Raw genomic sequence first — 24,395 nt, forward strand, 5'->3', positions numbered from 1 at the left:
GGTGAGTTCTTCACCCCCGAATGCACATGGATGTTCCTTCATCTCATGTCTAATTTCCTACCTTTTTCTTTTTGATTGAGTTTGCTTAAACAACCATTTCAAGATCTTAAAACAATCTTCTCTAGGGCAGATGTTCCCTGTATAGATTTTTCACTGTGTTGAATGATGAATAACAGTTGAGTCAAGGATGTTTTGGACAGTTCTTCAGCACCAGAAAGGTAGTCAATACGGGAGAAATTCCCTCCCAGAAGGCCAGGGATCAAACTACAGAAGCAGCTGTTGGATATAGAATCCCACTCAAACATCAACCATCCACTGACTACAGATATACACCAGACATGCAAGAAAAGGCTCTTGAAAACCCTTCAGTTTAGGCTTAAAGGTTGATGTAAGCTGTGATCCTGCCAGCTAAACAGCTACAGCATAGACTTTCTAAAACATGTTTTGGATCTTCAGAGCATGCACAAGCTTTCATCCAAAGACTGACACAACAAACACCAAAACACTATGCTTTTAGAACAAGGCAAATGCAAGGTTTCAGGCAGAAGATGCTCAGCAGACAGGTTTGGCAGATTTAAGGGCATAACCTTTTACCTCACTGAATCCTGTCACTGTTTAATAACGAAAGTAATCAAGCATGTTGTGTTGGTGCACCTGTCAATCTACCCTGTCACTTAAAAATTACATATACAAAAAAATATAATAACACATAAATACAATTTCCCAAAGACAGGCAAAGTGTCATACTGAACAGATCTGATTTCCTACGAGGTCCACTCCTGGCAACTAAAGCATGAGGAGTAGTTCATAGTTACATTAAAGTAAATCAAAGCACTTGGTGGAAGTGGTGGTCTTTGTTAAGTACTCAACAAGTCAACACTGACTTGAAGCACAGACTTTTTCAGAATTTAACAAAAAACATAACAATCTTTCTTTAACTGTAACCAAGAGTTTAAGTCTGCTGCTGTCCAGTCCTGTTTAAGTCCAGCAGTCACTGTTGAATGCACGCAGACAAAAGCCCACAAGCTTGAATATTCAGTAAAAGTAGTGTAAAGAGCTAATTCAATAGGATGTACGTTATTTGATTGTTCCCAATCCTGACATGTTAGTTGAATTAGCTTACATATGCCTAATGTTATATAGCAAGGCACCATTATATTACCACAGGGATCAAACAGCACACTCTCTTTAATGAAAACAATGAGCCAATACATTAGATTATATAGCTGTCATGCCTTGCTATCACTCAGGCAAATGCACTAATCCCACATGAACAACTGCAGCCAACAGCTGCACACTTCCTGCTACATCCAGACAGACTCGGCAGCAGAGTGAAGGCATTCAGCCAGAGAGACGGATGAAAAAGAGGTCAGGGAGACCAGCCATTATTTACACGAGGAAACTGATTCATTGGGATACCTCCTGACTCATTTTTGGATACTTCAATACTTTACCAGTACTTTACTCACTACAAAAAATGTCTTATCTCACTAATAAAGAATGATTAACAATTTCTTAACACCAAACAAAGATTTTCCTAAATATAACAATCAAATCTAGCATGCTTTACAGGTTTGGATAGTCTAAAACAACTTGGCTGGTGTGGTTTCTTTTATATGTATTCTGACTTTGTGGTCAAAAACTATTTGAATCCCAATTATAACATTGACAGTTTACGTAATTTAATTAAAATCTAATTTTTCATTCTCAATTTCATTTTAGAATATCAATAAATCTATGTAAATCACAATGAATTGGATAATGCCTCCCAAAACATTTATGTTGAAGAGCTAGTCACTGCATATTGTGTACAACTAAGTTAACTAACTTAAGTTGATTTTTTAAGTTAACTTTAAGTTGATTAATCTAACCATTATTTCAAATAAAAAATAAAAATCCTAGTTTACATCTTCAATTTGTTTATTTGGTTTGGTTTATTTGACTAACCATGCAAAGATATTCAAGCTGCTGAAATGTCTTCTCATAACATACACAAAACTTTGTTCCAAACGTGCCACAAACAACAAAAACAATAAACCATGTCCAAGTCCATGAATAAGTGCAGTATTTGTTTAGGGGTGATGCCAAAACAGTTTTAAATGATGTCAGTCCAAACACCATTAAAATGTCAACCTATACCTATATCATCTCACATTCACTGCCTGAGGGTCAGTTCATCAAACACAGGGAGTATTCAGGTATCAATATTGTATTTTAACCAGTTATGGAAAGATTTAGAGATATCACTGCATAGATAGTAGTGATGGGTCATGATTGGGTAACCAACAGGGTGGACACCCTTGCCTGTTGCAAAACAGCGCTTCCTCCTTGTGGAGGAAACAAAACCAACCGAAGCAGCGAGCGATCTCTTTCGTCCTGCTATACTGGAATAGACGTGGCCTCAGCTGTCTCTCTCCGGCTGTAGCAGACTAGCCTAGCTGCGCTGTAACTGCTCTGCGAAAGAGATGTCAGCAGGACGGCGTGTCTGTGTACTGGCTGAACAGTAAGTAACCATAACATAGCTAACGCTAGTTCCATAAGCACCCTGGCACTGTTCTTATTCTTAACAAAAAGAATCCCATGAAAAAACCTAAACCAACCATGTGTTGTTCCTTCTCTCAGTACTTTCCCTTACCTGTCTGTGGCTCTCAGCCCCAAGCCAATGGGCTCACAAAGGTATATCTTCATGTTTTTATCAAGACTAGATCAAAACCCAGTAACCTACATGGCTGGACAGTGTATGGTCAATGTGCTCCTGAGGACGTAATTGAGGACACTTTACCAACCAACACTGTAACTTTATCTCCCAGTAAGGAACAGACTTTTGTGTTTATAGCTGTGGTCCAGACAAAAAAGGTTCAGGTTCCTAAAACAATTTTACTAAAACAGGAGTAAATAGTGAACTTGTTGGGGACTATTTTCAGCCTTGGAATAATACACATTTGGCCCTCCTTTAAGTCTTAACAGCAGCAGGAAAGTTTGTGTTGAACTGACTCATAATGAGCTTCAGTGGCTGTGTTTCATAATAATGTAAGACCATGTAAGTTTCGCTGTCAATGCTCATGTTACCTATTGTTGGTGTGACAGTGGACATATTTTTGTGGGGTATTTATGATTGAGTATTTGAAATAAGAAACGAGGAAATGTTTATTTTTAATTTAGTAACAAAAACCCTTTAATTAATGAACAAGTAAAAACATCAAATCCTACTAAATCAATCATAAATAACAGCAGAATTGCAGGATATATCTGTTTCAATCTTGTTTTAGATGGGGAATCACGTATCAAGATAGTTATTGAATCTTTGGGTGAGATGAATGCATTCCCATAATTTACACAACTACCATCCTCCATCATTTTGGGCTTGCATCTAGTTATTAAAGGGTGCCTGTCTTTCATCTGTATTAGCATAATATATATTACAACAAAAAACTGACTTTGAGGATTCCTCAAAGCCTTAACATACACTCAAGGACTGTTTGGTTAAAATATTTCACAATGGGGTGCCCCGGTAGCTCACCAGGTAGCATATGCATCATGCTGAGTCCGGGTTCTAATCTGCCCTGGGCCCTTTACTGCATCCCCCCTCTCTTCCCTGCCTCTCTTGTATCTCTCTAATGTGACTATCAAATAAAAGCAGAAAATGGAATGAACTAAGTAAGCACATTCAAAGCTCTGCTACTACTCTGATTTACAGTATAAGCACACTGCCTGGACCTCTTGCTCATTCCTGTAACACAACATGACCGTCATACTGATGAGCACTGGTCTGTGAAATCAATAGAAGTTGGCGTACAATGCATCAACTAAGCTACATGTTTGGGTTTCTTCTCATACTCACGATGGGTTTATTTCCACACAGGAGAAATGCTTTTAGCCTCAAATCGTATCTGAGTAAGTGCCTTTCAAGGCCCATTAGGGGTGGAGGTCAGTTTTGACAGAACCTTGTTTAGAAGCTCTTTAGAGGGACGGGGTCTGTAACTATCCACTAACCAACCACCTAATCCAAAAACAGACAGCTTTACTCTGTCTCCAGAGGAGGTAGTGGGGAGATGAGGATTAAATAGAGGTAAACCAATTAAGACAAGGCTGATGGACTAAAAAACAGGGATTTAAGGGAAAAAAGAGGTTTAAGGTCAGGACAGAGTAAGTGTTGTCCTGTTGTGAGATGCAACATGAAGAAGGAAGGTTTACATTTAATTCTGTACAGTAAATCTTGCTTGAATTAGATAATCCATCAGTGAACATGTTTTAAGAGTAGGGTGCGATTTTTTTTACTGTTGTTGAATTACTTAAATATTTCAGAAATCTATTTTTGTACGTCCGCACACACTGCACAACTTAACTGAACTTCAGCTTAGTTTGATTAGCAAAAAAATAACTTGGTCCATAGTTGGTTTCATTTCTAAAGGCATGCAGTAGCAGAGCATTGTGGATAACGATGTATTTCCTTGATAGTAGGCTGTATATCTACGGTGTTCAGTCATATATCGGCAACTGTTGTAAGGAAGCTGAGAAAAGGTCAAAACTGAGGCGCCATCCACACTACGTTTTCGTTTTAAAACGGAGAACTTTTGCTACGTTTGCACCTCCCGTCCAGACTAAAACGGCGAAAACGAAGACCTAAAACGCTGCTGACCCCGTTTTTCCTTTCAAAACTTCGGAGAGCGTTTTAGTGAAGACCTTTAACGCTGTGCCACAACCACTTTTCTTTCGAGGTAACTACGGTAACGTTAACGGTCTGTTTCTGTCATCTGTGTTTATCTCATCTGTGAGAAGGCGATTAAGCTAGCCGCACCAAAATTTGGAGAGCACATGTATTTCAAGCCTTTTTGGTAAGTGAAACGGCCCAGAGCAAGCTGACAGGCATGTTAGCGACTTTATCCTGTCAGTTTCTCTCTTTACAAAGACAAGTGTTTCAGTATAAGAGTCCTACCTGAAGAGAGGCTGTCTGAAGTCTTCATGTTACGCCATACGAGAACCACATAAAACATTATTTATCAAACATTGTCGAACTTGATGAATTTAGCGCGAGGATACACATGTGACAATGTCCGGTTTTCAAACTAAGGTGTCTATACAGTATGGAAATAAGATTAATTGGATTATATTCACAGTGTCCATTAAAAGTTAACAAAAACATAAAAACATGCCCCCAGACCCACTGAGAGGGTCCGAGGCCCACCCAACATGGTCTCTTAAAATCCTGTGGGAAACACTGGGTCTCGAAAGTCATGCATAGTAGAAACACGTTGCTGCTGACAGAGGTTTTTACTTGGTATTTTTCTTTAAATATTTTGTACTGTGCAAGTAACACTTATAGCCTACACTTGTACTGTGTATGACACCATAATTACTTTGCGACGACTCCCAGTCTGTTTTCCGCCGCCACAGCATTTTAACTCCCATGTTACATTCAGTAACAGTCCCAGCTCGTTATTGGTCCATGACCCATTGGTCTGGTGTGGTTCTTCGTCTGTAGTACTTCATACTTTCACCAGATTTTCTGTAACTACGGAATAGACCGGAATAGACCATCTGCTTCATGTTTACACAGGCACACGCATGCCCAGTGTACGTGAACAGCCACTTGATGTGCATTTCAGACGTTTTAGTATAGAAGGAGATCAGTTCTGATACACAGCTGAAACGCTGGTGTGGACGGAGATCATATTTGTTTTAAAACTCAGTTTCTAAACTAAAACGGAGTAGATGGGGCCTGTATGAAAGGGAGCACCTACACACACACACACACACACACACACACTACCAGACATGTGAGGACCTCATTGGATACAGTCTTTTTCTCACCCCTTATCAAACATTAGCTGTGGGGGTGACACTAATGATTATTTGCATTACTGATTAGACTGTTAACATCCATTAATATCCTTAGATAATTTATGGATTGTTTGCTCTATATAATGTTAGAAAATAGTGAAAATATGCCCATCACAAGTTCTTAAGTCCAAGGAGATGTCCTAAAATTAGTTATAAATTAAATTCAGAGTTGCAACAAATGCAAAGTGGATTAATTAGTTTGTTAGTTAAGGACAGAAAATCAATTAGCAGTTCTTCAACTGCAAAGATGTACTGTATTTCTCTGCCCTTTTGAGGACATGACCTTGGACTCACTGTTAACTGCAGCCCTAACTAAATGAATTATTACTCCTGACACTTAAAACTCATTGAGGAAAACATATCCACAATATATAGGTAAACTCAAGACTGTTTCTGATAATGACAGGAGCAGAGGAGATAAACAGCAACACACACACACAAGTTGGCCAGTCTCCTGCTGGTCTGTCCTGCATGTAAAAACCTGCCTCACCCATCACACTGCTGTTATTGTCTGGTTTAAAGACTCAAAACTAAGCATGTCCTGCTTTGGGACTCTGCTGAATTTGGTCCTGCGGTCTAACCACTGAATTTCTTTAGATGTTTACAGCAGTCTTATTAAACCTTTAATAACTCTCGAATAACAATTTATGACACATGACAAAAACAAAACAAAAAAAAAAAAAAAAAAACACCAAGCACATGCCATATGTATAAATATGCTGTAACGCACTGTACGTGCATGTTGGTAGGTTAATTGGTGCGGTTCATGCGTCAATTACGCAGTAATTAATTGCACCTTTAAATATTTTACGACGATACTAGACTGAAAAAAACACAACCAAAAATAAGGGCTGAGATGCTGAAAAAGTGTGAAATTTGTGGAAAGCCAATTGAACAAGCTTAAGCGCATGTTGTTCCACTATATGTAAAATAGCTTTCAAAGTCCCTATGAAAAGCGAGGAGCAACCATTAAGATAACATAATTAACTACATAAACGCACACCCGACCAAAATCGACACTTATATTCTAGTGAACTACAAAACAAAACACTTGGAGATGTCATAAATATTTGGTTGGAGCATCCGAGCAGAGCGCGCACACACGTTGTATTCTCATTCAAACTCGTATCAACGGACTATTTCTACTTCACTAAACTTGTCTGTTTATAAAAAAAACACTCACACACACACAAAGGAGAGCATTTAATTAAAAACTCACCGCTCCAGTTGAGGAGGCACATATGAAGGAACAGCTGTAGAAATGTTCTGTGTAGGAAAGCCATCTTCTTGAGAGTGCTTGTCGTATCCAGTCCCGAAATAATCTGAACTGAAGTGGCGTGTCGACGAGAAGTTAGCCAGGAGGAGACTGAGGAGAGGAGGGGAGGGTGCTCAATTAATGTCTGGCGGGGTCCTCCCACTGTGGGGCTTTATAGAATGTGTGGAAGAAGAAGTAGATTATCGGTGTTTTTTTACTGCTACAAACTATGTCTCCCAATTCACACAGAAATGTCTCTTCTTGGTGGAAAGTCCTCCGGGTCACGACAAGAAGCTTACCATATCAGCAGTGCACACCTTTTTAGTCTAAGTCACATGGCCTGTTGGCTGAATTCGGCTTAATAACTGGGACACTTTATTTGCATAGTGGTTGAAGGTAATAAATCCATTTACACATGGGCCTGAAATTTAATTTTGGAAAGTAGCCTACTGGAAGTTGAGTGCATTTTGCTGTGGTAGAATAGTATCTTAGTATTTACTCAAATAGGCTAATGCATGTAAAGCAGTTGTTTAGCATATTGGTTAATACTACTCTCATATCTACAGCCAGCAGGTGATTAGCATACCTTAACATTAAGACTGGAAACAGGGGAAACAGCTAGCTTGGCTCTGTCCAAAGGTAAAATAACGCCTTCCAGCACATCCAGTGTTCACTGACAAGTTGTTCACTTTTATGTTCTCACTTTTGTGGAATAACTTGACTGTGATTGCAGAGACAGCAAGTAACCTAAGTGTTACTCATTGCTGTGATAGCAACTCATTATTTAAAGAAGAAAGGTCCAAGGCACTCGTCTGGCAAAAAGTTAAAGGGTTACTCACTTAAGTATTTTTTTAAACCTGGACCCTATTTAGCCATTTTTTGTGCGTAAGTGAGAGAATAAAATTTTTTTAAATTGGTCCAAAGCAAGTGAAACAAGGTTTATCTCTGTAGGGATCTTTTCCATAATGTTGTCAAACACTTAATAATCTTAGTCTGTCAGTGGCAAAACCAGCACTTTAGTGGACCTCCACCTGTCAGATTCAGAAGCCTGTGAGAAGTGATTCAGTTCAACACAGGTGAGTTTGCTACTCCTCAAGTTCCACCAATCATGAACAAGTTGTAGAGATGTCACTCAGCCCACTCAACCTTGTTTGCATGAGTTGTCTGCACCTTTGATTTGTTTATGATAGAAATCACTGTTAACCAGTGATAACTAGAGGTTATTAGCTACTGCAGCTCATGGTATTTACATGTTGCACTGAACCTACTTATAAGTTTATGCTGCATTTTCTGTCAGCGTTAACTTAACTCAACCCAACCTCAACTATATAATTATATTTTTGTGATAATAATGAAGTTATTTATTCCCAATGTTCAAATGGTTTATAAAATAAAAGATATCTACTGAATATTTGACTTATTTACTGACTTGATTACTTTTAGAGCTCCACATGGGTGGTTAGGCACCTGGTTAGTGAGCTACTACAGCCTTATGTCACCAGTTGGTCTCTAGTCTTCTGACCAAGTTGCTGTACCTCACTTTAGGCTTCAAACTAAAGGAGACTTACTTTGAAGTTGTGGAGCTCTCTCCCTTTGGACTTAAGATATGTGGACATTGCGGACATGTCAAAAAAAGCAGCTTAAGACTCATTTGTAAACTTGACTTATTCATTTATTTACACTGAACAAAATTATAAACACAACCCTTTTGTTTTGTCCCCATTCACCATGAGCTGATCCCAAAGATCTAAGACTTTCTCTATGAACACAAAAGGCCTATTTCTCTCAAATATTGTTCACAAATCTGTCAAATTCTGTGTTAGTGAGCACTTCTCCTTTGCCGAGATAATCCATCCACCTCACAGGTGTGGCATATCAACACGCTGATCGGACAGCTTTCAGTATGTGCACGCAGCTGATATGTTAACTTCATACTCGACACACAGTTTGAAAGCTAAAATCCTCGTGATTCGACCAATGGAAACCATTTCAAGATACAGTCACCGCAGCGGGTACAATCAGCGCTTCTGTCAGACCAACCAGTACAAGCAAAATTGCTGCGACTCACCTATGAAGCCTCATGTTAATCCACTAATCGATTATATTCCAACAAAAACGGCCTTGTTACGTTGTCAAGGCTCCAGACGATTCAATCCAGTAAAAACATTTAGTCCAAAACACATTATTCCATCAGTAAATCCCCAGGGACTGCTGCCACATCGTTTCATATTTGCCGGCAGACGTGGCTCGTTGGTCATTATAACCGTAATAACGCCGATTTCAATGTAAATAACTTCGATAGCTTGTATTCAAATTAGCCGCTAAACTCTGACCTTTCGAGTGACCCCAAATCCGAGCCAATAGGAGCTCACATATCCCTTTCACAACCTTCAATAGCCAACGAGAGCCCGCGCTGTGAGGAAGGGCCAGCCCCTTTTTTATTTCGTAGGTAGGCCGAGCCAATTGCAAGCAATTGTGCCGATGAGTGGCACTTCATGTAGCCAATAAAATTCTGAAAATAACGATATCCAGCTTTAAGTAGGAAGTTCTGATACGAAGCGATGCAGCAGCCGCCTGCCGCCAAGGGGTGGTGCTGTTTTAGAGAAAATACGCTAAGACATAGGCTGTGTCCGAAATCACTCAAAGACCTGTGGTCCTACAGTGTTTTCCAGCTAATAAGTCCCAGCTATATTTGTCTGCATGCATTTGTTGGCAAACATTTTCAAGCGGAAATGAAAAATATATTAGTTGTAGTGTGTTTAAACTTACATTAAACAATTCCAGTAGCACTTACAATCATTTTGACTATTGGGTTAGATACTCCAGAGTGTTATCTTTCAGAGAAGCCCAAAACCATGCAGATATTCCAAATGGTTCAAGAACTACATTCAATTTTCTTCGGATATGCCTTGAATAGGCGTTTTGCATGAATTTTACAGGAATGTTAAGAGATTTTAATGTTACAACTGAGTATATAAACCACAAACTACCTATAGTATAGTAGGTCATCTTAGAAATAAGGTATTCGCCAATGAAGACCATAGAAACCACTTTTGAGCATCTAGCAATAATAAGCCACTTAACGACCATTTCAATGTTAGTTTTTGTACGTCCAGCTGCTTCTAGCCCACACATTTTCTCCAGGAAATATATGGCCTAATTAATATTCTTCTTGTGAGGACAAAGTTAGCATATTTCTTCAACACATGAATAAATTATGAATAAAATAGACTAAAATAAACAGCCATGATTCACACAACCGGGGGCGTAGCAAAAGAATCTGGCCCATGTACATAGGCATTCTCTATGGGGCCCTATTGCATCCATGACTATTCATTCAAGTATCTTTGTATACCCAACCCCCTTTGTCCACCTAGTTCTACACCCCTGCAGAAAACACAGTATTTAGAGTGAGGATTGAGCAAAGGTTAGAAACACTGGACTTTTTCCAGGAAAGTGAGCTTATGTTTTCATCACTGACTGTGGATTCACCTTGACTAACAGCTGCAGCAAAAAAGCTTCCTTGTGTTAGTCACCCAGCTATCCAGCCCCTGTCATACATGAGCCCACAACTGTAGGTAACAGGTATTAGACATGGAGACAAAAGTATTCAGTATATCACAACATAATGGCCAAAATGAGAGAAGAGTAAAAATAAGCACATAGCTTCATTAATTCTCATTCACTAATTAAGACGATAGACGTGAAATGCTGCTTAGAAAAGCACCTATATGAACAAGTCAATCAGCTTTTGTCGTTTCAAAATAAACCCAATTTGACCTTCATGCTGAAAAGAGGTCAGCATGAGCTGCACACATGTGTAAAAGTCTATCTCACATCTCATGTCAGGGAATATTTGGTTTGGATTTGAGACAATCAAGAAAGAAATCCATCTTTCACATGAAATCTATCTACCTCTTACTCATGAGACAGGATTTTAACCAGGCTTCTCCTGAAACAGTTTTTTTCCAACTGTCAGCCCACACATTCTCCCCTTTGTTAATACCAGCAGCTCACTATCCACTGGCTATTTCCAACTCAGCCTGAACATACCCTAGTTACCCAACTTCTAAAGAATCTGATGAACAAAACTGTAATGAAAATAATCATTAATGATATGTTTTGATAGATCTGAAAACACAGTTCTCATTTGTATTGTGAGAAGAACAAAACATTTCCAAAATGATGAGATATGCCTTCTCAGAGAGTTAGATGTTGTGTAGCACTAATACAGTAAGACATGTTTCTCTAATTGTCTCTCTGATCGCTCATTTTGATTTCAGAAACAGCCGATCATACAATACAGCTGTTGACATTAATCTGTATTGATGTTTATGCAGTCAGATCAGATCTGCAGCATAGGATAGTGTTTTGATCAGCGGTCGTATTGCACTGGTAACCTTGTTTGACAGGTGACATTAGTGATTCTCTGTTTTATACTCATTCAATTGTCTGATAACAGAACACAGGCTTCTTACCACTAAATGCCTGGAATACACACTTGTATTATTTACCAACGCTACTGTATATTGCCAACTGAAAGAGGAAAGCTTTAGAGGTGTCCCCATTGTTTTTGTGTTTAATTGTGGATGGAGAGCTTTTCCAAAGATGATCTGAAAATGCAAACGAAGACACAAGCAATGTGTAACTGTTGCCATTTTCAACATGATCCTTTGATCAGCCTTTGACAATGCTGACCTAAATATTTTACTAAGTCAGCTGCATAAAGTGGACAAGCCTTTTAGCAATTTCTGTTGTGTTTGAGACCATTTTATATTTTTATAGCTGGCCTCACTTGTGGTGTCCCTTTGCTAGGCCTATCTATTGTTTTAATCTGCATGCTTCCTCCATGTCTTTCGTTTCGTGAATACAGCATTATCATTAACTTTGTAACACATTTCCGCTGCTATGTAGTTGACAACTAGCTTTGCATACGTCTTCAACTAAATAAATATTATCTACTAATAAGGACACGCTCACAATCTAGATGCGATTTTTGATCCTGTGCTTTCAAAAATTAAGTACCTAAGACAGTTACGATCCTGTTTTCTCCATGTAAATTTCAAAGGGCTTGATCACCTATCCTCTCTATCTCCATACCCTGGTCAAACCAACAAGTTCACCAAATTAGACAATAAAATACGTTGCTTGTTATTGTCCTCCAGGAAGACACATGTACAGTAAGTGTTTTCTATTCAGTTGCAAAAATGAATAATAATGATCTGACACTGCTGTGGTTAAAGTTTAGTTCGGTTTAGGCATAAAAACAACAGGGTTAGGGAAAGATGATGAATTGGGCAAAAATAACTTGGTCGAGGCTAGGGAAACATTGTGGCTTTGGGAAAAATCGTGGCCACGGTTAAAGAAACTAGTTGTCCAATCTATCCTCCCTCTGCCTAGTTTTGGGCTACAGTAATATGTCTGGCTGAGGATTTGCTGTTCCTAAATCTAGACTCATTACTCAACTCATGTTTTCTGTCTTTGCAGTTTTCCCCTATTTTCTCTTTAATTAAGAGTGCCCTGAATTCCCCTTGCACTGCAGTCACTGCACTGCAAACTCTCCTGCTGTCCTAAGGAGGGTGTGGACAGGCATGTGCTACATTCGGGACAGATGGTATGACCAGCCACTTCACTCCTTCACCTGCCATGAGAGAGAATCTTCACCAAGAGAGCATAAAATGCCGGAGGTTCCGCCTACCCCACCCCACCCCTCTGTGCAGGCGCCCACAAAACATACGCTCTCATAACTCAACTTTGACTACACTTTTTCAGTCAGAGCTACTGAACTTTGGATGTTTTCAAAACACCTTCATCGGATCCATTTGTTACCCTCCTTTTAAAAAAAAAATATTAAACTCAAACAATTGAGTTATCCCATCTAGTTTTAATTGTGCCTTTATTTAATCTTACCCTTTTCCACCTAGTTGTGCAAGTATTATTAGTAGTTCAGACGTAAAAGTGAGAGGTGTAGCATCAATATATCAATGTCATATCAATGCAACATGTTGAAAATGACCCTCATTACAAAAAAAATATATAGAAAACAAAACATGTGGCAGAATAAACTGTAGTGCTCATGTCAGAACACTGGAGTTACAGTGACTGTGGGTGCTGTGATATTGCAGTAAAAATCTATATTTGTCTCTTTAATTCTTGGCTCACAGACATGAAGGTTGGGCCACACAAATATCGCTGTCCTTTTGGAAATAAAGTATGTTTTATTTAGTGGAAAGGAAGTCAGAAGCTTGTGTGAAAAAGTCTTTGAAGTGGGCAGAAATCCCAACCCCCATCTGAAATCCTTCTTTTCCCTTGTAATGGAGGGAGAGTCAGAAATCGCTGCCAAATCTTTCTTCCACTGTGCCTCTTTGTTATATCCCCCTCACCTCACCTTTCTCTTTTTTACAGCCATCTCTAGTGCTGTTGAGTGGCTGGAAAGCAAAAAGAGAGGCGGTTTAGGAGGAGAAATGACGGTGTCAAACTGAAGATTTAATGGTCTAACTCAATTAAAATACACATGTTGGTAATCAGAACAGACAGGAGACTAGTGTCAGTGGAAAATTTATTTAATTTTCTTGTCAACTTTTTCACTCTTCAACCTTTCCACAAACAAGATCAAATGAGTTTTTACTGATTCAACAGAAAGTCAACTTTGGTTGTTTGGGTGTATATTTATTGTATGTATATGAATATATGTATATTTTGATATGACTTTCTGACGTGTACAGATTAACCTGTTGGGGGACTCAAGGACAAAACTTTTGTTGTTTTGCACCTATTGAGGTGTAAACAACCTCAGTCCATCTACCATTTTAATAAAATGTATGTCAAGACTTCATGTCTATCCCTTGTTTCTTGAGTCGTGAGGTACAAATGACATGAGTGTCCTCATTTCACCATGAAGTAATGTGAAACTGCTCTCTCAGTGACTACATGACATACATGCCATGGTTGCTAATCAGCTTGGAAGCCCATTATATCTTTTATTATCTCATCATTGCAAGATTGCTGATGGTGCTTATACTATTTTTATTATATTTTTTTTGAGTTTGTATACACTAGAATGCATGCAGTAGTTTTTATTGTTAGTGATGGAGTCCACAAATGTATCTTCCACCCACCTTAGCGCCGACAGTGTTCTTTCATCAAAGATGCATCTACCAAGCAAGACATGCTCATTTGTGGCATTTTCTGACAACAGATCACTTTAAAAGATTGCAGGGAGTAATGGAACAAGACAGACCAGACAGAGTGAGCTGTTAGATGGCAAGCTGCAGGCGATGCACACTGCCACACTTCAAACTCCTCAGCAAGGAAACAAAGTCTTTTTACTGTGCCCTCACATGATAGGAAAAAGGCCAAATACTTACTCATTGAACAATGTGAGTTTGTTTGTTGTAAAAAGATTCACTAGTTTCTGTTGTATTTCTGACAAAGTAGCTACTCAAGGAGTTTTTGCTGTCTCCAGAATTCCTTTGTTACTACCAGTTACCCCGGGACTAAACTCTTAAGGATTATAACTTCATCTATAATATCTAAGTATTTCATCATTCCTGTGTAGATGTGTGACAAAGGAGAAAGGAAGTAGTCCTACACATAATCTTAAAGGGGTTACTCCAGGGGTTTAAGGGGGACTTGCAGGAGAGTTAAATGATGCAGCAGAGATATCCTGACTTTAGTCCCTTGTTTGGATCAAGCTCCAAAACCACTTGATCCTACACTTCCCATAATACAATTTCATAGTGTGTACTCATAAGATCCTTGCAGCCTGACCTTTATGTGTAAAATTGAGTAAAACATCTTTAATTCATTTTGTTTTTTCATTTTACCTTTATTAAACCAGGTAGGCCAATTGAGAACAGATTCTCATTTGCAACGCCAACCTGGCCAAGACAGTACAACATGTCCTACTGCATATAAATATGCAAAATACAAAAATACAAATGCAATATAGAGTCTACACGTGCAACGATCAGTCAATACCTCAGACAGAAGTTCTTTAAAGGCTGCGAGGGGAATAAGGGTCTCCAGTTTCAGGGTTTTTTGTAATTCGTTCCAATCATTGGCAGCAGAGAACTGAAAGGAGTGGCAGCCGAAAAAGGTGTGGACTTTTGGGGTGACCAGAGAGATTAACCTGCTTGAGCGCAGGTTACTGGTCAGTAATGATAAGGTGACCATTGAGTTTAGGTACAACGGGGATTTGACTAATAAGGACATGTAAATTAGCTGGTATCACTGAGTTAGTGTATATAGGTCGCAGTGGGTGTTTTATGGGGCTCCGGTAACAAAAAGGACGGCGCTATGATAGGTCACATTTAGTTTCTTTAGGAGAGAGTTTGAGGCATTTCTATGAACCACATCACTGAAGCCTGGAATTGGTGAGATGGTCATTTTAACCAGAGCAAGTTTGGCATGAGTAAAGGAAGCCCTGTGACGAGAAAGGAAGTCTACCCTAAATTTAAGTTTAGACTGGAGATGGTTTATGTGAGGCTGAAAGGAGAGTGAGCTATCTATCCAGACACCTAGATATTTTTAGGGTATCATATATTTAAGTTCAGACACTTCCAGAGTGATTATACTTGAATGTACAGGTAAAAAAGATCTTTTACATTGTTACCATCAATTAATATCATATTATAGTAATGATGACAAAATGGTGTTTGTTCTTACTTGATGACCACTGTGTAAATTAGAGTTATGACCCTTTCTCAATACATTTATCTCAATGCAGTGTATCGTAATTGTACACAGCTGTAATTGTAGAGGCTTTGAGCAGTTCAAAGCAGAAATTAAATGAAATTTAAATTGTGCTCTTGTGTAGGCCAACACAGGGGTAATCATTCAATAGCATAAAAAAAATCTTTGAAGAGGTCCCAAGTTCATCATCCTCTTCCTCCATGTCTCTGTAGCCTGAAGTGAGCCCACACACTGGCTGCTCTGCTCACACAGATTGGGGGCAGAGTGTTTCTCCACAGGGGTGCCAGACGAAGTCAAGGACCAATGGTTTGAACAGACTTTGTCAGAAGAAGGGGTGGGAATGTAAGAAAGGACGCCATTCACCAAAAAATGCCAGGGGGCTTCAAGGGCATGCTCCCTGATTTGAGAAAATGGATCTCAATAGCTTGTTTATGCTGACCAACGACAAAGAGATTTACGTTTACAACGTCTTAAAGAAAATTACAGCAATCACACTAACAAGCCTCCAAATGGGAGCTTGCTTTGCCAGAAATTACATCAGTGGACAGATTCTTGTGTGTATTATCATTAGTACTGCCTAGGCGGGTATGTGGACTGAAAACAGCATTGTAAAAAAAAAAATATTGGTTGTTTGACTAATTATGCAATGTATGGTGTGTTTATTGAGGTATAAAAAAATACATAACTTACGAATCCTCATTCACCACCCGCCCAAAGAAAAAAACAAACATATGCCTTCACCTCCCGTTTGCATTGGTGAAATTTACTGGGCTGGAGGCTTACAGGAAAAAGAATCATTAGATGTACTACCCAGAATTTCTGATTAGATTATAGTTGGAGCAATGTCTTTTCTAGGTCTGTGTGTGCACATTTCTGTGTGTTTCCGTAAGGCAGAAGGCATAAATGGGTTATGGGACCTCTGGCTGTTTTGGGGGAGGGGTAACTGATTATACCTCCTGCCATTGCTCAGATCCTGTGACAAGGTTTGCCCTGAAGGGGACTGTCATGTTACCATTGACCCCTTAGAAAGATTGTTGCCATGGCCACAAGACGCCTTAATGAACTAATGAATCACTCTGGCACACCTCAGCTCAGACACATCAGTGTCTCGTTGAGGTCGCAGAGGGAGGGAGGGAAGGGGCGGGGCCAGGACCCCATATAGACACAATACAGGGTTTGGTTAAAGCAATCCAAGGGACCCAGGTGGCCAATTGTTTCCAAATGTAGTGAATCAAAATTTGGTCAAGGCAGCTCTTAATCACCAGCAGACAGCACACTTCACATTCATTTTTCTCTGATTACATTAACAAGACATCAAGGACTTTGCCTTCTCTTTTCTACTCACATAATAGAGAGACTGTAACCACTTTTGTGTACTATGTTATGGTATGTGGGAATCATCCTGGATTTATATGCAATCGGTCATATAAATGACTTAATCCTGCATCACGTTCTACGTTTAAGGAATTGTTCAACATTTTGGGAAATTAGCTTATTTGCGTTCTTACAGTGAGTAAGATGAGAAGATCGTTATCACTCTCTTGTCTGTATTGGAGTCAGGATGTGGTTAGCCTAGCTTAGCATAAAGACTGGAAAACGAGGGAAACAGCTGACTGGGTTACATACAAAATAAAAAGCCTACCAAAATCTTTAAAGCTCACTAATTAAGTTGCTCTATTCCATTTATTTAATCTGTGCACAAACAGAAATGTAAAAAACCACAATTTGTAGTTTGTACAATGTGTAATTTGTAGAACTATCTCTTGGAAAACATCAGCCAGGTGCAGCGACTGTGTATCCTGAAGTTTGTCATTCACAGTGAGGTTGCCAGGTTTTGTACCGCTGTGTCTGTAGAGACATATACCGAAACCTGTCAAGAATTACATGGCAGATGAAGACATGGCAAAATCTGTCAAGAAATAGTCACATCATATAATTCTCTCTCAAACCATGTTTTTACATTTCTGTTTGTGTACAGATCTTTCCTCTGAAAAAGGAAAAATAAGTGGAGCCAAAATAGCTGCATTGCTTTGGGACACTCTTAAGGGGCTGCTAGGATGTACAAGACGAGAATCACATGACTCATGGGTGTAGCCGAGTTAACACTCGAGCTAGCAAGCTTCTCCACTGTCTCTAATTACCTCCTTAAGTAACCTTAGCCTAGTTAGAAATACAGCAGAAAAGTAGCCTACAGATACCTTTTTCTGTCCACTGGCTCTGCCTACATTATTGCATATTGGAACACAATCACAAGAATTTAGATAACGAGTAAGAAGTAGAAAATGTATTAATATAGAGTATAAATGCAAAGGCCTGTAAAATGTGTAATTTTCCAGATAACATAGATACAGATCACATGTTAATACCAATTAAAACCCAGGTGCATATGGGGTCATGAAGTGTAACCTCAAGATAATGCTACAGACCCTGGGGAAGGAATTTACATTGTGAGCAGTATACTTATCAAAATCATCACTTACTGCAGGTTTAATGCTTATTTCAGTTGGTATAAGAAGTATTCTAAAGTGCATTAGAAAACTTGTAAACCCAGAGGAGTTTTATAAATATGAAGGCTGAGTGTTACACAAACAGCCATCTCCTCCTCTAATACATAACATGGACCATTATAGTTCAAATCTTTCTGAACATGTCACCGTTACAATAAACAGAGCAGCTTTAATGCTGTAGCCCTTGAATGTTTAGTGTATGTTCAGTAATCTTGGTAAAATTTAATTCATTAAAAAACAGGGATTGAATTGAAGAGTGTGAGCCTTCAGGCAGCTCTGATAACACAGCTTTACTTCCCCCTCCTCTGCCACATTAAGACTCCAGCCCTTTCAGCTGTTTACAGCTCCACAGACAAGAAATAAGAGCTTTGTTCTGGGGGGTTCTCACAAGCTGAAAACATGCACTTAAAGTTAGAATTTACAAAATGTAAGCAACATCTTCAACAGACCTGGTGACAGACCTCAGAGCGTTTCACATAGTGTGAGATCCTGTTTCTTGTTTATGCATTAAATGGTATGTTACAGAGGGTCAAGATTGGCCCCTTGAAACTGGCCTTGAGTGACAACTCCAAGTGCAGTCGCTAACACTATTAACCTTAAACCATTCAATCATCCAATCACATAAAAAAGTCAAGTGTGTAGTATTCTTGAAAGCATTAACTATTCACAGTGTTCACGGTTGAGACATTTTAAAATCACAAGTTTCAGAATATTATGTTCCCCTCAAAATGATCCAAAGGTTTTTTTCCTCATTGATCATCTGGCAGAGGGCTTGGTGTGTTTTTCTTAAGGTATGACTTAAATGCAGTGAAGCTCTGTTATTCTGTTAATTCTCATTAGTGGTCCTGCTGCAAGCAAACACACGTTCTCTTAACCTTTCATTGTCATAGCTGGAAGAAGTTGTTATTCTTGACATATAAAACAAATGAAACCCCGTTGTTTTATGGTTTATTGTATTATTGGTGCAGCGTTCAGTGCGGCACTATTTTGTTACCCTGTCTGCACACCACAGACAGCCATGACACAGCAGTGGCCTTATGTTTGCATTGTCCAGTGTGTTTTTTATAGTATGGCACTTCTTGCAGCTGCCAGCTTTGTTTGCGCTGTTTTGTGGCATTTTGTCTTTGTTTGGTGTTTTAGTTAAGGGGAGTGATTCCCGCTTTAGCTGCATTGTGTAATATTACTAGTGATATTAGTGATAGCAGCTGGCCTTGTAAGATAGTGACAGATGAACCCAGTTTCCCTTGGAATCAAATGATTAACATCCAGTACCAACATTCAGTGCCTTTGTGGAAAGATGTGTTTCCCGAAGACGAACACTTTCCATTTTTGGCACTCTATGAGCTTTCTAGTAATCCCATCCTTAAGACTAAAGGTCAGCTGTGCATGCAAGATATCTGTAATGGGTAGATTGCCACCAATTCACTCTTTTAGTGAACACTTATTTTTATAGGTCAGCAATTTCCTAATAAATTCCAAGGATGTTTCCTGGAAAGAACTTTGTAATTTTGTACTTATGTGGAGAAAATAGATTGTTTCCACTGCAGTTCAGTTTCTTTCTGATTTGTACAACAGCAACAATTCCTGCTTCTGCCTTATCTGCAGAGTGGACATGGGCATAAGCTCAATGATAGAAGCATCATTTGGATTTATTCTGAGCCTTTGTTACAAATGTGTGTATGCTCGCTGCAGCTTTGTTTTTATTTACACCTGAACTCAGTGTGGGGGCACATGATAATTTCAAAGGGAAATGGTAACCAGGGGAAACTGGAAAAAGCACCAACCAGTGCTCACTAATAATGGCAGCAGTGAAAGTAACAATGACAGATGAGGGAAATTGAGCCTTTAGAAGTCTTTTTTTTCTGTTTTGTGCTGAAAAGATGGAAACAAAAGCAATAAACCGGACGTTGGAAAGAAAAGCTTTTCAATAAGGCAACACAAGCAATGATGTGATATTTTAAACCTGTCACAGTGGGGGGCTTGTGTGTGAACAGTGTAAGTATTTCAGCCCTCCAGTCTGTGCAATGCCCTGCAGCGCCTTGTTCTCTTAGAGTTAGAGTTCAGTACTGGAAATACCTGCTCAAATTTGTTTCTGCAGCAAGTGCATGAACAGCTTCTTCACTTCTCTGCTTCAGTGCATTGGAAAGCAACCAATCCATTCTCATCACGGATTTATAAATGTGTGATAGAATCCAGCCTCACTGTTACCCTGTTCGGTCACGTCCTCTGAATTTGGGGCTCTAACAACCTTAGGACAAGTTTACATTACACATAAAAGGTTTTTCTGACTGCGACTTTTATCTTCAAATTTTCCTGTCTTTAGGCAAAGATTATTCAATTGAATAAAATTTTAATGAAGAGATTCAGTAGATCACTACCACAATTATATTCCTAGCAGTATGGAGATGGTTTGAACAAGCATTTTGACTATGATAAGGGAAATAAAATTTACAGAATACATGATTTAATAGTCAAATTAATAAATACAATGAAAAAAATCTGCGGCACACCTCTGGGAGACATCACCATCATAATGCCAAATGAGTAAATATCTTTTGAAAGAACGGCATTCATCCTCTAGGATGCCAGACTTCTTGCTTGTTTGTCCCTTCATTGTCACCCATCTGTGTTGCACCCAAAAATGCAAACTGTGTTAATTCAAAGAGTCATTTTAAAATGTATTTTAGTTTTACAGGAAATTCTTTCATATTTGGTGCCTTTGGAGGAACCTGCCTGGTGCTAATCCTGTGCTCTGCATGTGAAACCCTGATTGGTGCTAACAAATTTAGGCGAAGGCCACTTTCAGAAACGAATGTAATCAGTGGCTAAAGTCATACAAGTCATGTTTAAGAAAAGTGAATAAACACACACGCACAACAAAAAGTAAATTACCGCTTCATCACAAAATGACAGCTATAGTGCCACACTGACAATGAAAGTGTATCCTCCTGTGATTCATTGCAGATCACTGTGTATGTACATGTCCAATGAATGAGCTGCACGTGGCATGCTGACTGTGCATGGCAGGAGGCTGCGGGGAGTTTTTTCTGCAAGGTGCAGGGTGAGTGTATTCAATCAGACAGGGGACAAAATGTGTTGTGATTAATTTTCTTTTGGCTCAGACCAAATTGGCCATCTGGCTTACAAGAACACACAATGTGTGTGGGAGTGGGTCTATTGACCCACATTGTTTCTTCTTTGGACCCTCAGGGCTAAATATTTCCTATATGTGGGTCAAGGACTTTGTGAGATGTGTATGATTGTGTATGTAAATGTGGACCCCTAGGCACACAGGACCCTCTTATAACCCTTTAGATCATGTCCAATCTGCACTGTCATCCAGGTACAGTAAAGCTCCATTCTTGTTTTCGGTCTATCTCCTGAATCAGATCATTCTTATCCTTTAGTAATGTGGAAAAGGTTGTAAACCTAACCCTAACCCCCTCTAAACAGTCTCTTCTTTCATTGCCCCTAATCTCTGGGATGTGCTCACTTTGAGCATAGGGACTATGTAGTTCCAATAAAATCTGTTTAGAGTCATGTCTGATGCTTAAGTAGTGTGAGACAGAGACATTGTTTTGGGAAAATATGTTGCTGCCTAATATTTACATTTAATTATTCAATGCTTTGAGCCCCACAAACATAACTCTTGGAAGCAGAATTCTCAAGGACAAGTATTTCAAAGCCTGGACAAATAAAAACAAATTGGTGGATGCCACTAAGGGGAAGTGAGAAAATTAGGTTTTTTTTTTTATTAATTAAAAGTTAGTTGGATTCTAGAAAGTGCGACTAACATTAAGTTATTATTATAGCAGTGGTATTAATAGAAGTATTTAAAAAACTGTTTGAATGTATATAGCCATGCTAGCGGTGTGGCTCTATAGATGGCAATGCCAGTCCACCACTTTGGGCCAGATTAAAATGTCTCAACTATTTATTGGAAGGATTGCTTTAAACGTGAGACAGATGATGAATCCCACTCCTAACTTTTTAACTAGCGCTATCAGGTCAAACATGTAATTTGTCTAATGATTTTGTTCCTACAAAACTGATGGCTGGGCTCAACCTTAAACTTTTTTGCAACTGGCCCCGCCGGGCCAGTGGGTTTGAAACTTACTGACTCGAAGACAATTTTTACTGGCCCTCCCTCCAAAAGTTATTTATCAGTGTTACAACAAAACCAAAGACTTATAAACCGTACCTTATAGTCCGTTGCAGGCATAAGTTCCATCTGCATGGTTTCACTTTCAGACCCAGAGGTTGCCGCACGATTGAGATTTGAGAAATAACATTTGACAACCACTCACGTAACTACAACTCTGGATTGGACAACGGTGCACGTGTTATTTTTTACTGGCCCTGGGCCATGGGGCCACAGTTGTTGTGGAGCCCTGGGTTGTATTCTAGTCAGCCTCTGTACTTTGTGTGTAGTGCTAATTAGCAAATGGTAGCATACACCAAAACCAAGATGGTGAACATGGTAACGATTGCTAAAAATCAGAATGTTTGGAATTGTCACGTTAGCATGCTGATGTTAGCATTTAGCTCAAAGCACTGCTGTGCCTAAGTACAGCCTCACAGGGCAGCTAGCATGACTTTACAATGTTAAGTCTTGTCAAGTTGAACAACGATGCCCCCGGTACCGGGTGCAGCACGCGATCGTCAATAGTGCTGACTTACTTTTGCCATTTGCCCCCAAAAATCAGCTGATTTGGTGCTCCGAGTATCGGCAGGCGCCATCATGATTATTGCACAATACCTGGGAGCTGTGCCTGCCCTCTCTCGCCTGCAGAGCAGGAGAAGTGTCGCTTTGAAACACACAGTGTTTTTCACCGACCCGTAGGAGCTACATAGACATCCAGGGTGTCAAATGAAAAGTATGCTCAAGCCAGATCCCCATCACTGCGGGATGTTCCGTTCTCGAGCTACAGGCCTGTAAAGCATGGGTGTGAGTTTGGTGACAGGAATGTTGATGAATATTCACTGTGTTTATCAATATTTCAATGTTATGTTATTTGGAACGTGATTGTATGGACATAAATAGTGTTTAGTAGTGTAAAGATAATTCCCAATAAAAGTCAACAATTAATCAGTACATTTTGAAAAAATATGGACATTCGCCTGGTATATTTTGAAATCAATCAAATTTACTGTTACAATTGCATTCCAGGTGTATTAAAATATATTCAGTTGCATTATAATCTATCTTATGATGATTTTGATGGTTTATTGCATTAAATATAGCTTTTTCTTTTACAAGGCTAGGATGAAAATATCCTATTTTTTCTTAGTTGCATCTCCATCTAATAGAAAAATAAATAGGTTCATTTATTATGATTTATATTCCTTAGTTTCCGACCTTTCAAAGGAGACCAGAATTATGCGTCTAGGCCAAATGGTTGAGGAGTTATTCCTGATTCATTTTGGGTATGTTATTTTAGCCGTTTTTCCTGGAAATTGGTGGTTGTTTCCAACAGGTTTTAAACATCGGGTCTGTTTTGAAATTAATGTGTATCACATGCACTATGTGTTGTTACAAGTCACCCTAATTTATCTTTTCCATGTAATTTAAATGACAGATTGGTATAAAATATATATTAATAAAAGCAGGGTTATATCTGTACATTGTAGTGGATATGATATACTGTAAAAGCAATCTTCATCCAGCACTGCGCTGGTTGGAAAACTCCATTCTGACAGAGAAATACTTTGAGCCGATGAAGAAACTTGGCAGCACATGTTCCAAAATGCTGTTTGATGGTTCAAGAGGCAGAAATGTTATGGCACATGGCAAGCAAGTCTGCTCCTTGCTGTCTGCTTTTTGTGGTTGCTATAGGAACCCTCAGTCCAAACCCCTAGAAAGCCAGAATGTGTGTAATCAGCTCTACAGAGTGGGGGAAGTCCTATAGGGTTACTCCCAAAGAGCCGTGTTAAAATAAAGATGTATTCTCTTTTTTCTTTCACACTCTGCAGGCCATGAAGTTTTCACTCTCTCTCTCCCAGATTTCCTCATTCCTCATGCTCTCATTTAACAAGTGGATGTAATCACGTTCCTCTCTGATTAAATATGCATATTTAATTTGACACTCAGTTCATAT

The 24,395-nt window shown here is 39.1% G+C and overlaps 1 protein-coding gene across 2 annotated transcripts in view; it reads right to left on the reverse strand.

Annotated features, from left to right (window-relative positions):
- Nucleotides 1–7,264, reverse strand: part of mcama (melanoma cell adhesion molecule a) — a 55,298-nt gene extending 48,034 nt beyond the window's left edge. For both annotated transcript variants that reach the window (XM_038707716.1, XM_038707715.1), the window contains exon 1: nt 7,061–7,264. In XM_038707716.1, the coding sequence (XP_038563644.1) occupies nt 7,061–7,124 (64 nt within the window). In that variant the 5' untranslated portion in view covers nt 7,125–7,264. The remainder of the gene's footprint in view (nt 1–7,060) is intronic.
- Between the last annotated feature and the right edge of the window lie 17,131 nt (nt 7,265–24,395).

Source organism: Micropterus salmoides, unplaced genomic scaffold, assembly GCF_014851395.1.
Source record: "Micropterus salmoides isolate LMB-PRFRI ecotype aquatic unplaced genomic scaffold, ASM1485139v1 Ms_hic_scaffold_9, whole genome shotgun sequence".
Classification (NCBI taxonomy): Eukaryota; Metazoa; Chordata; class Actinopteri; order Centrarchiformes; family Centrarchidae; genus Micropterus; species Micropterus salmoides.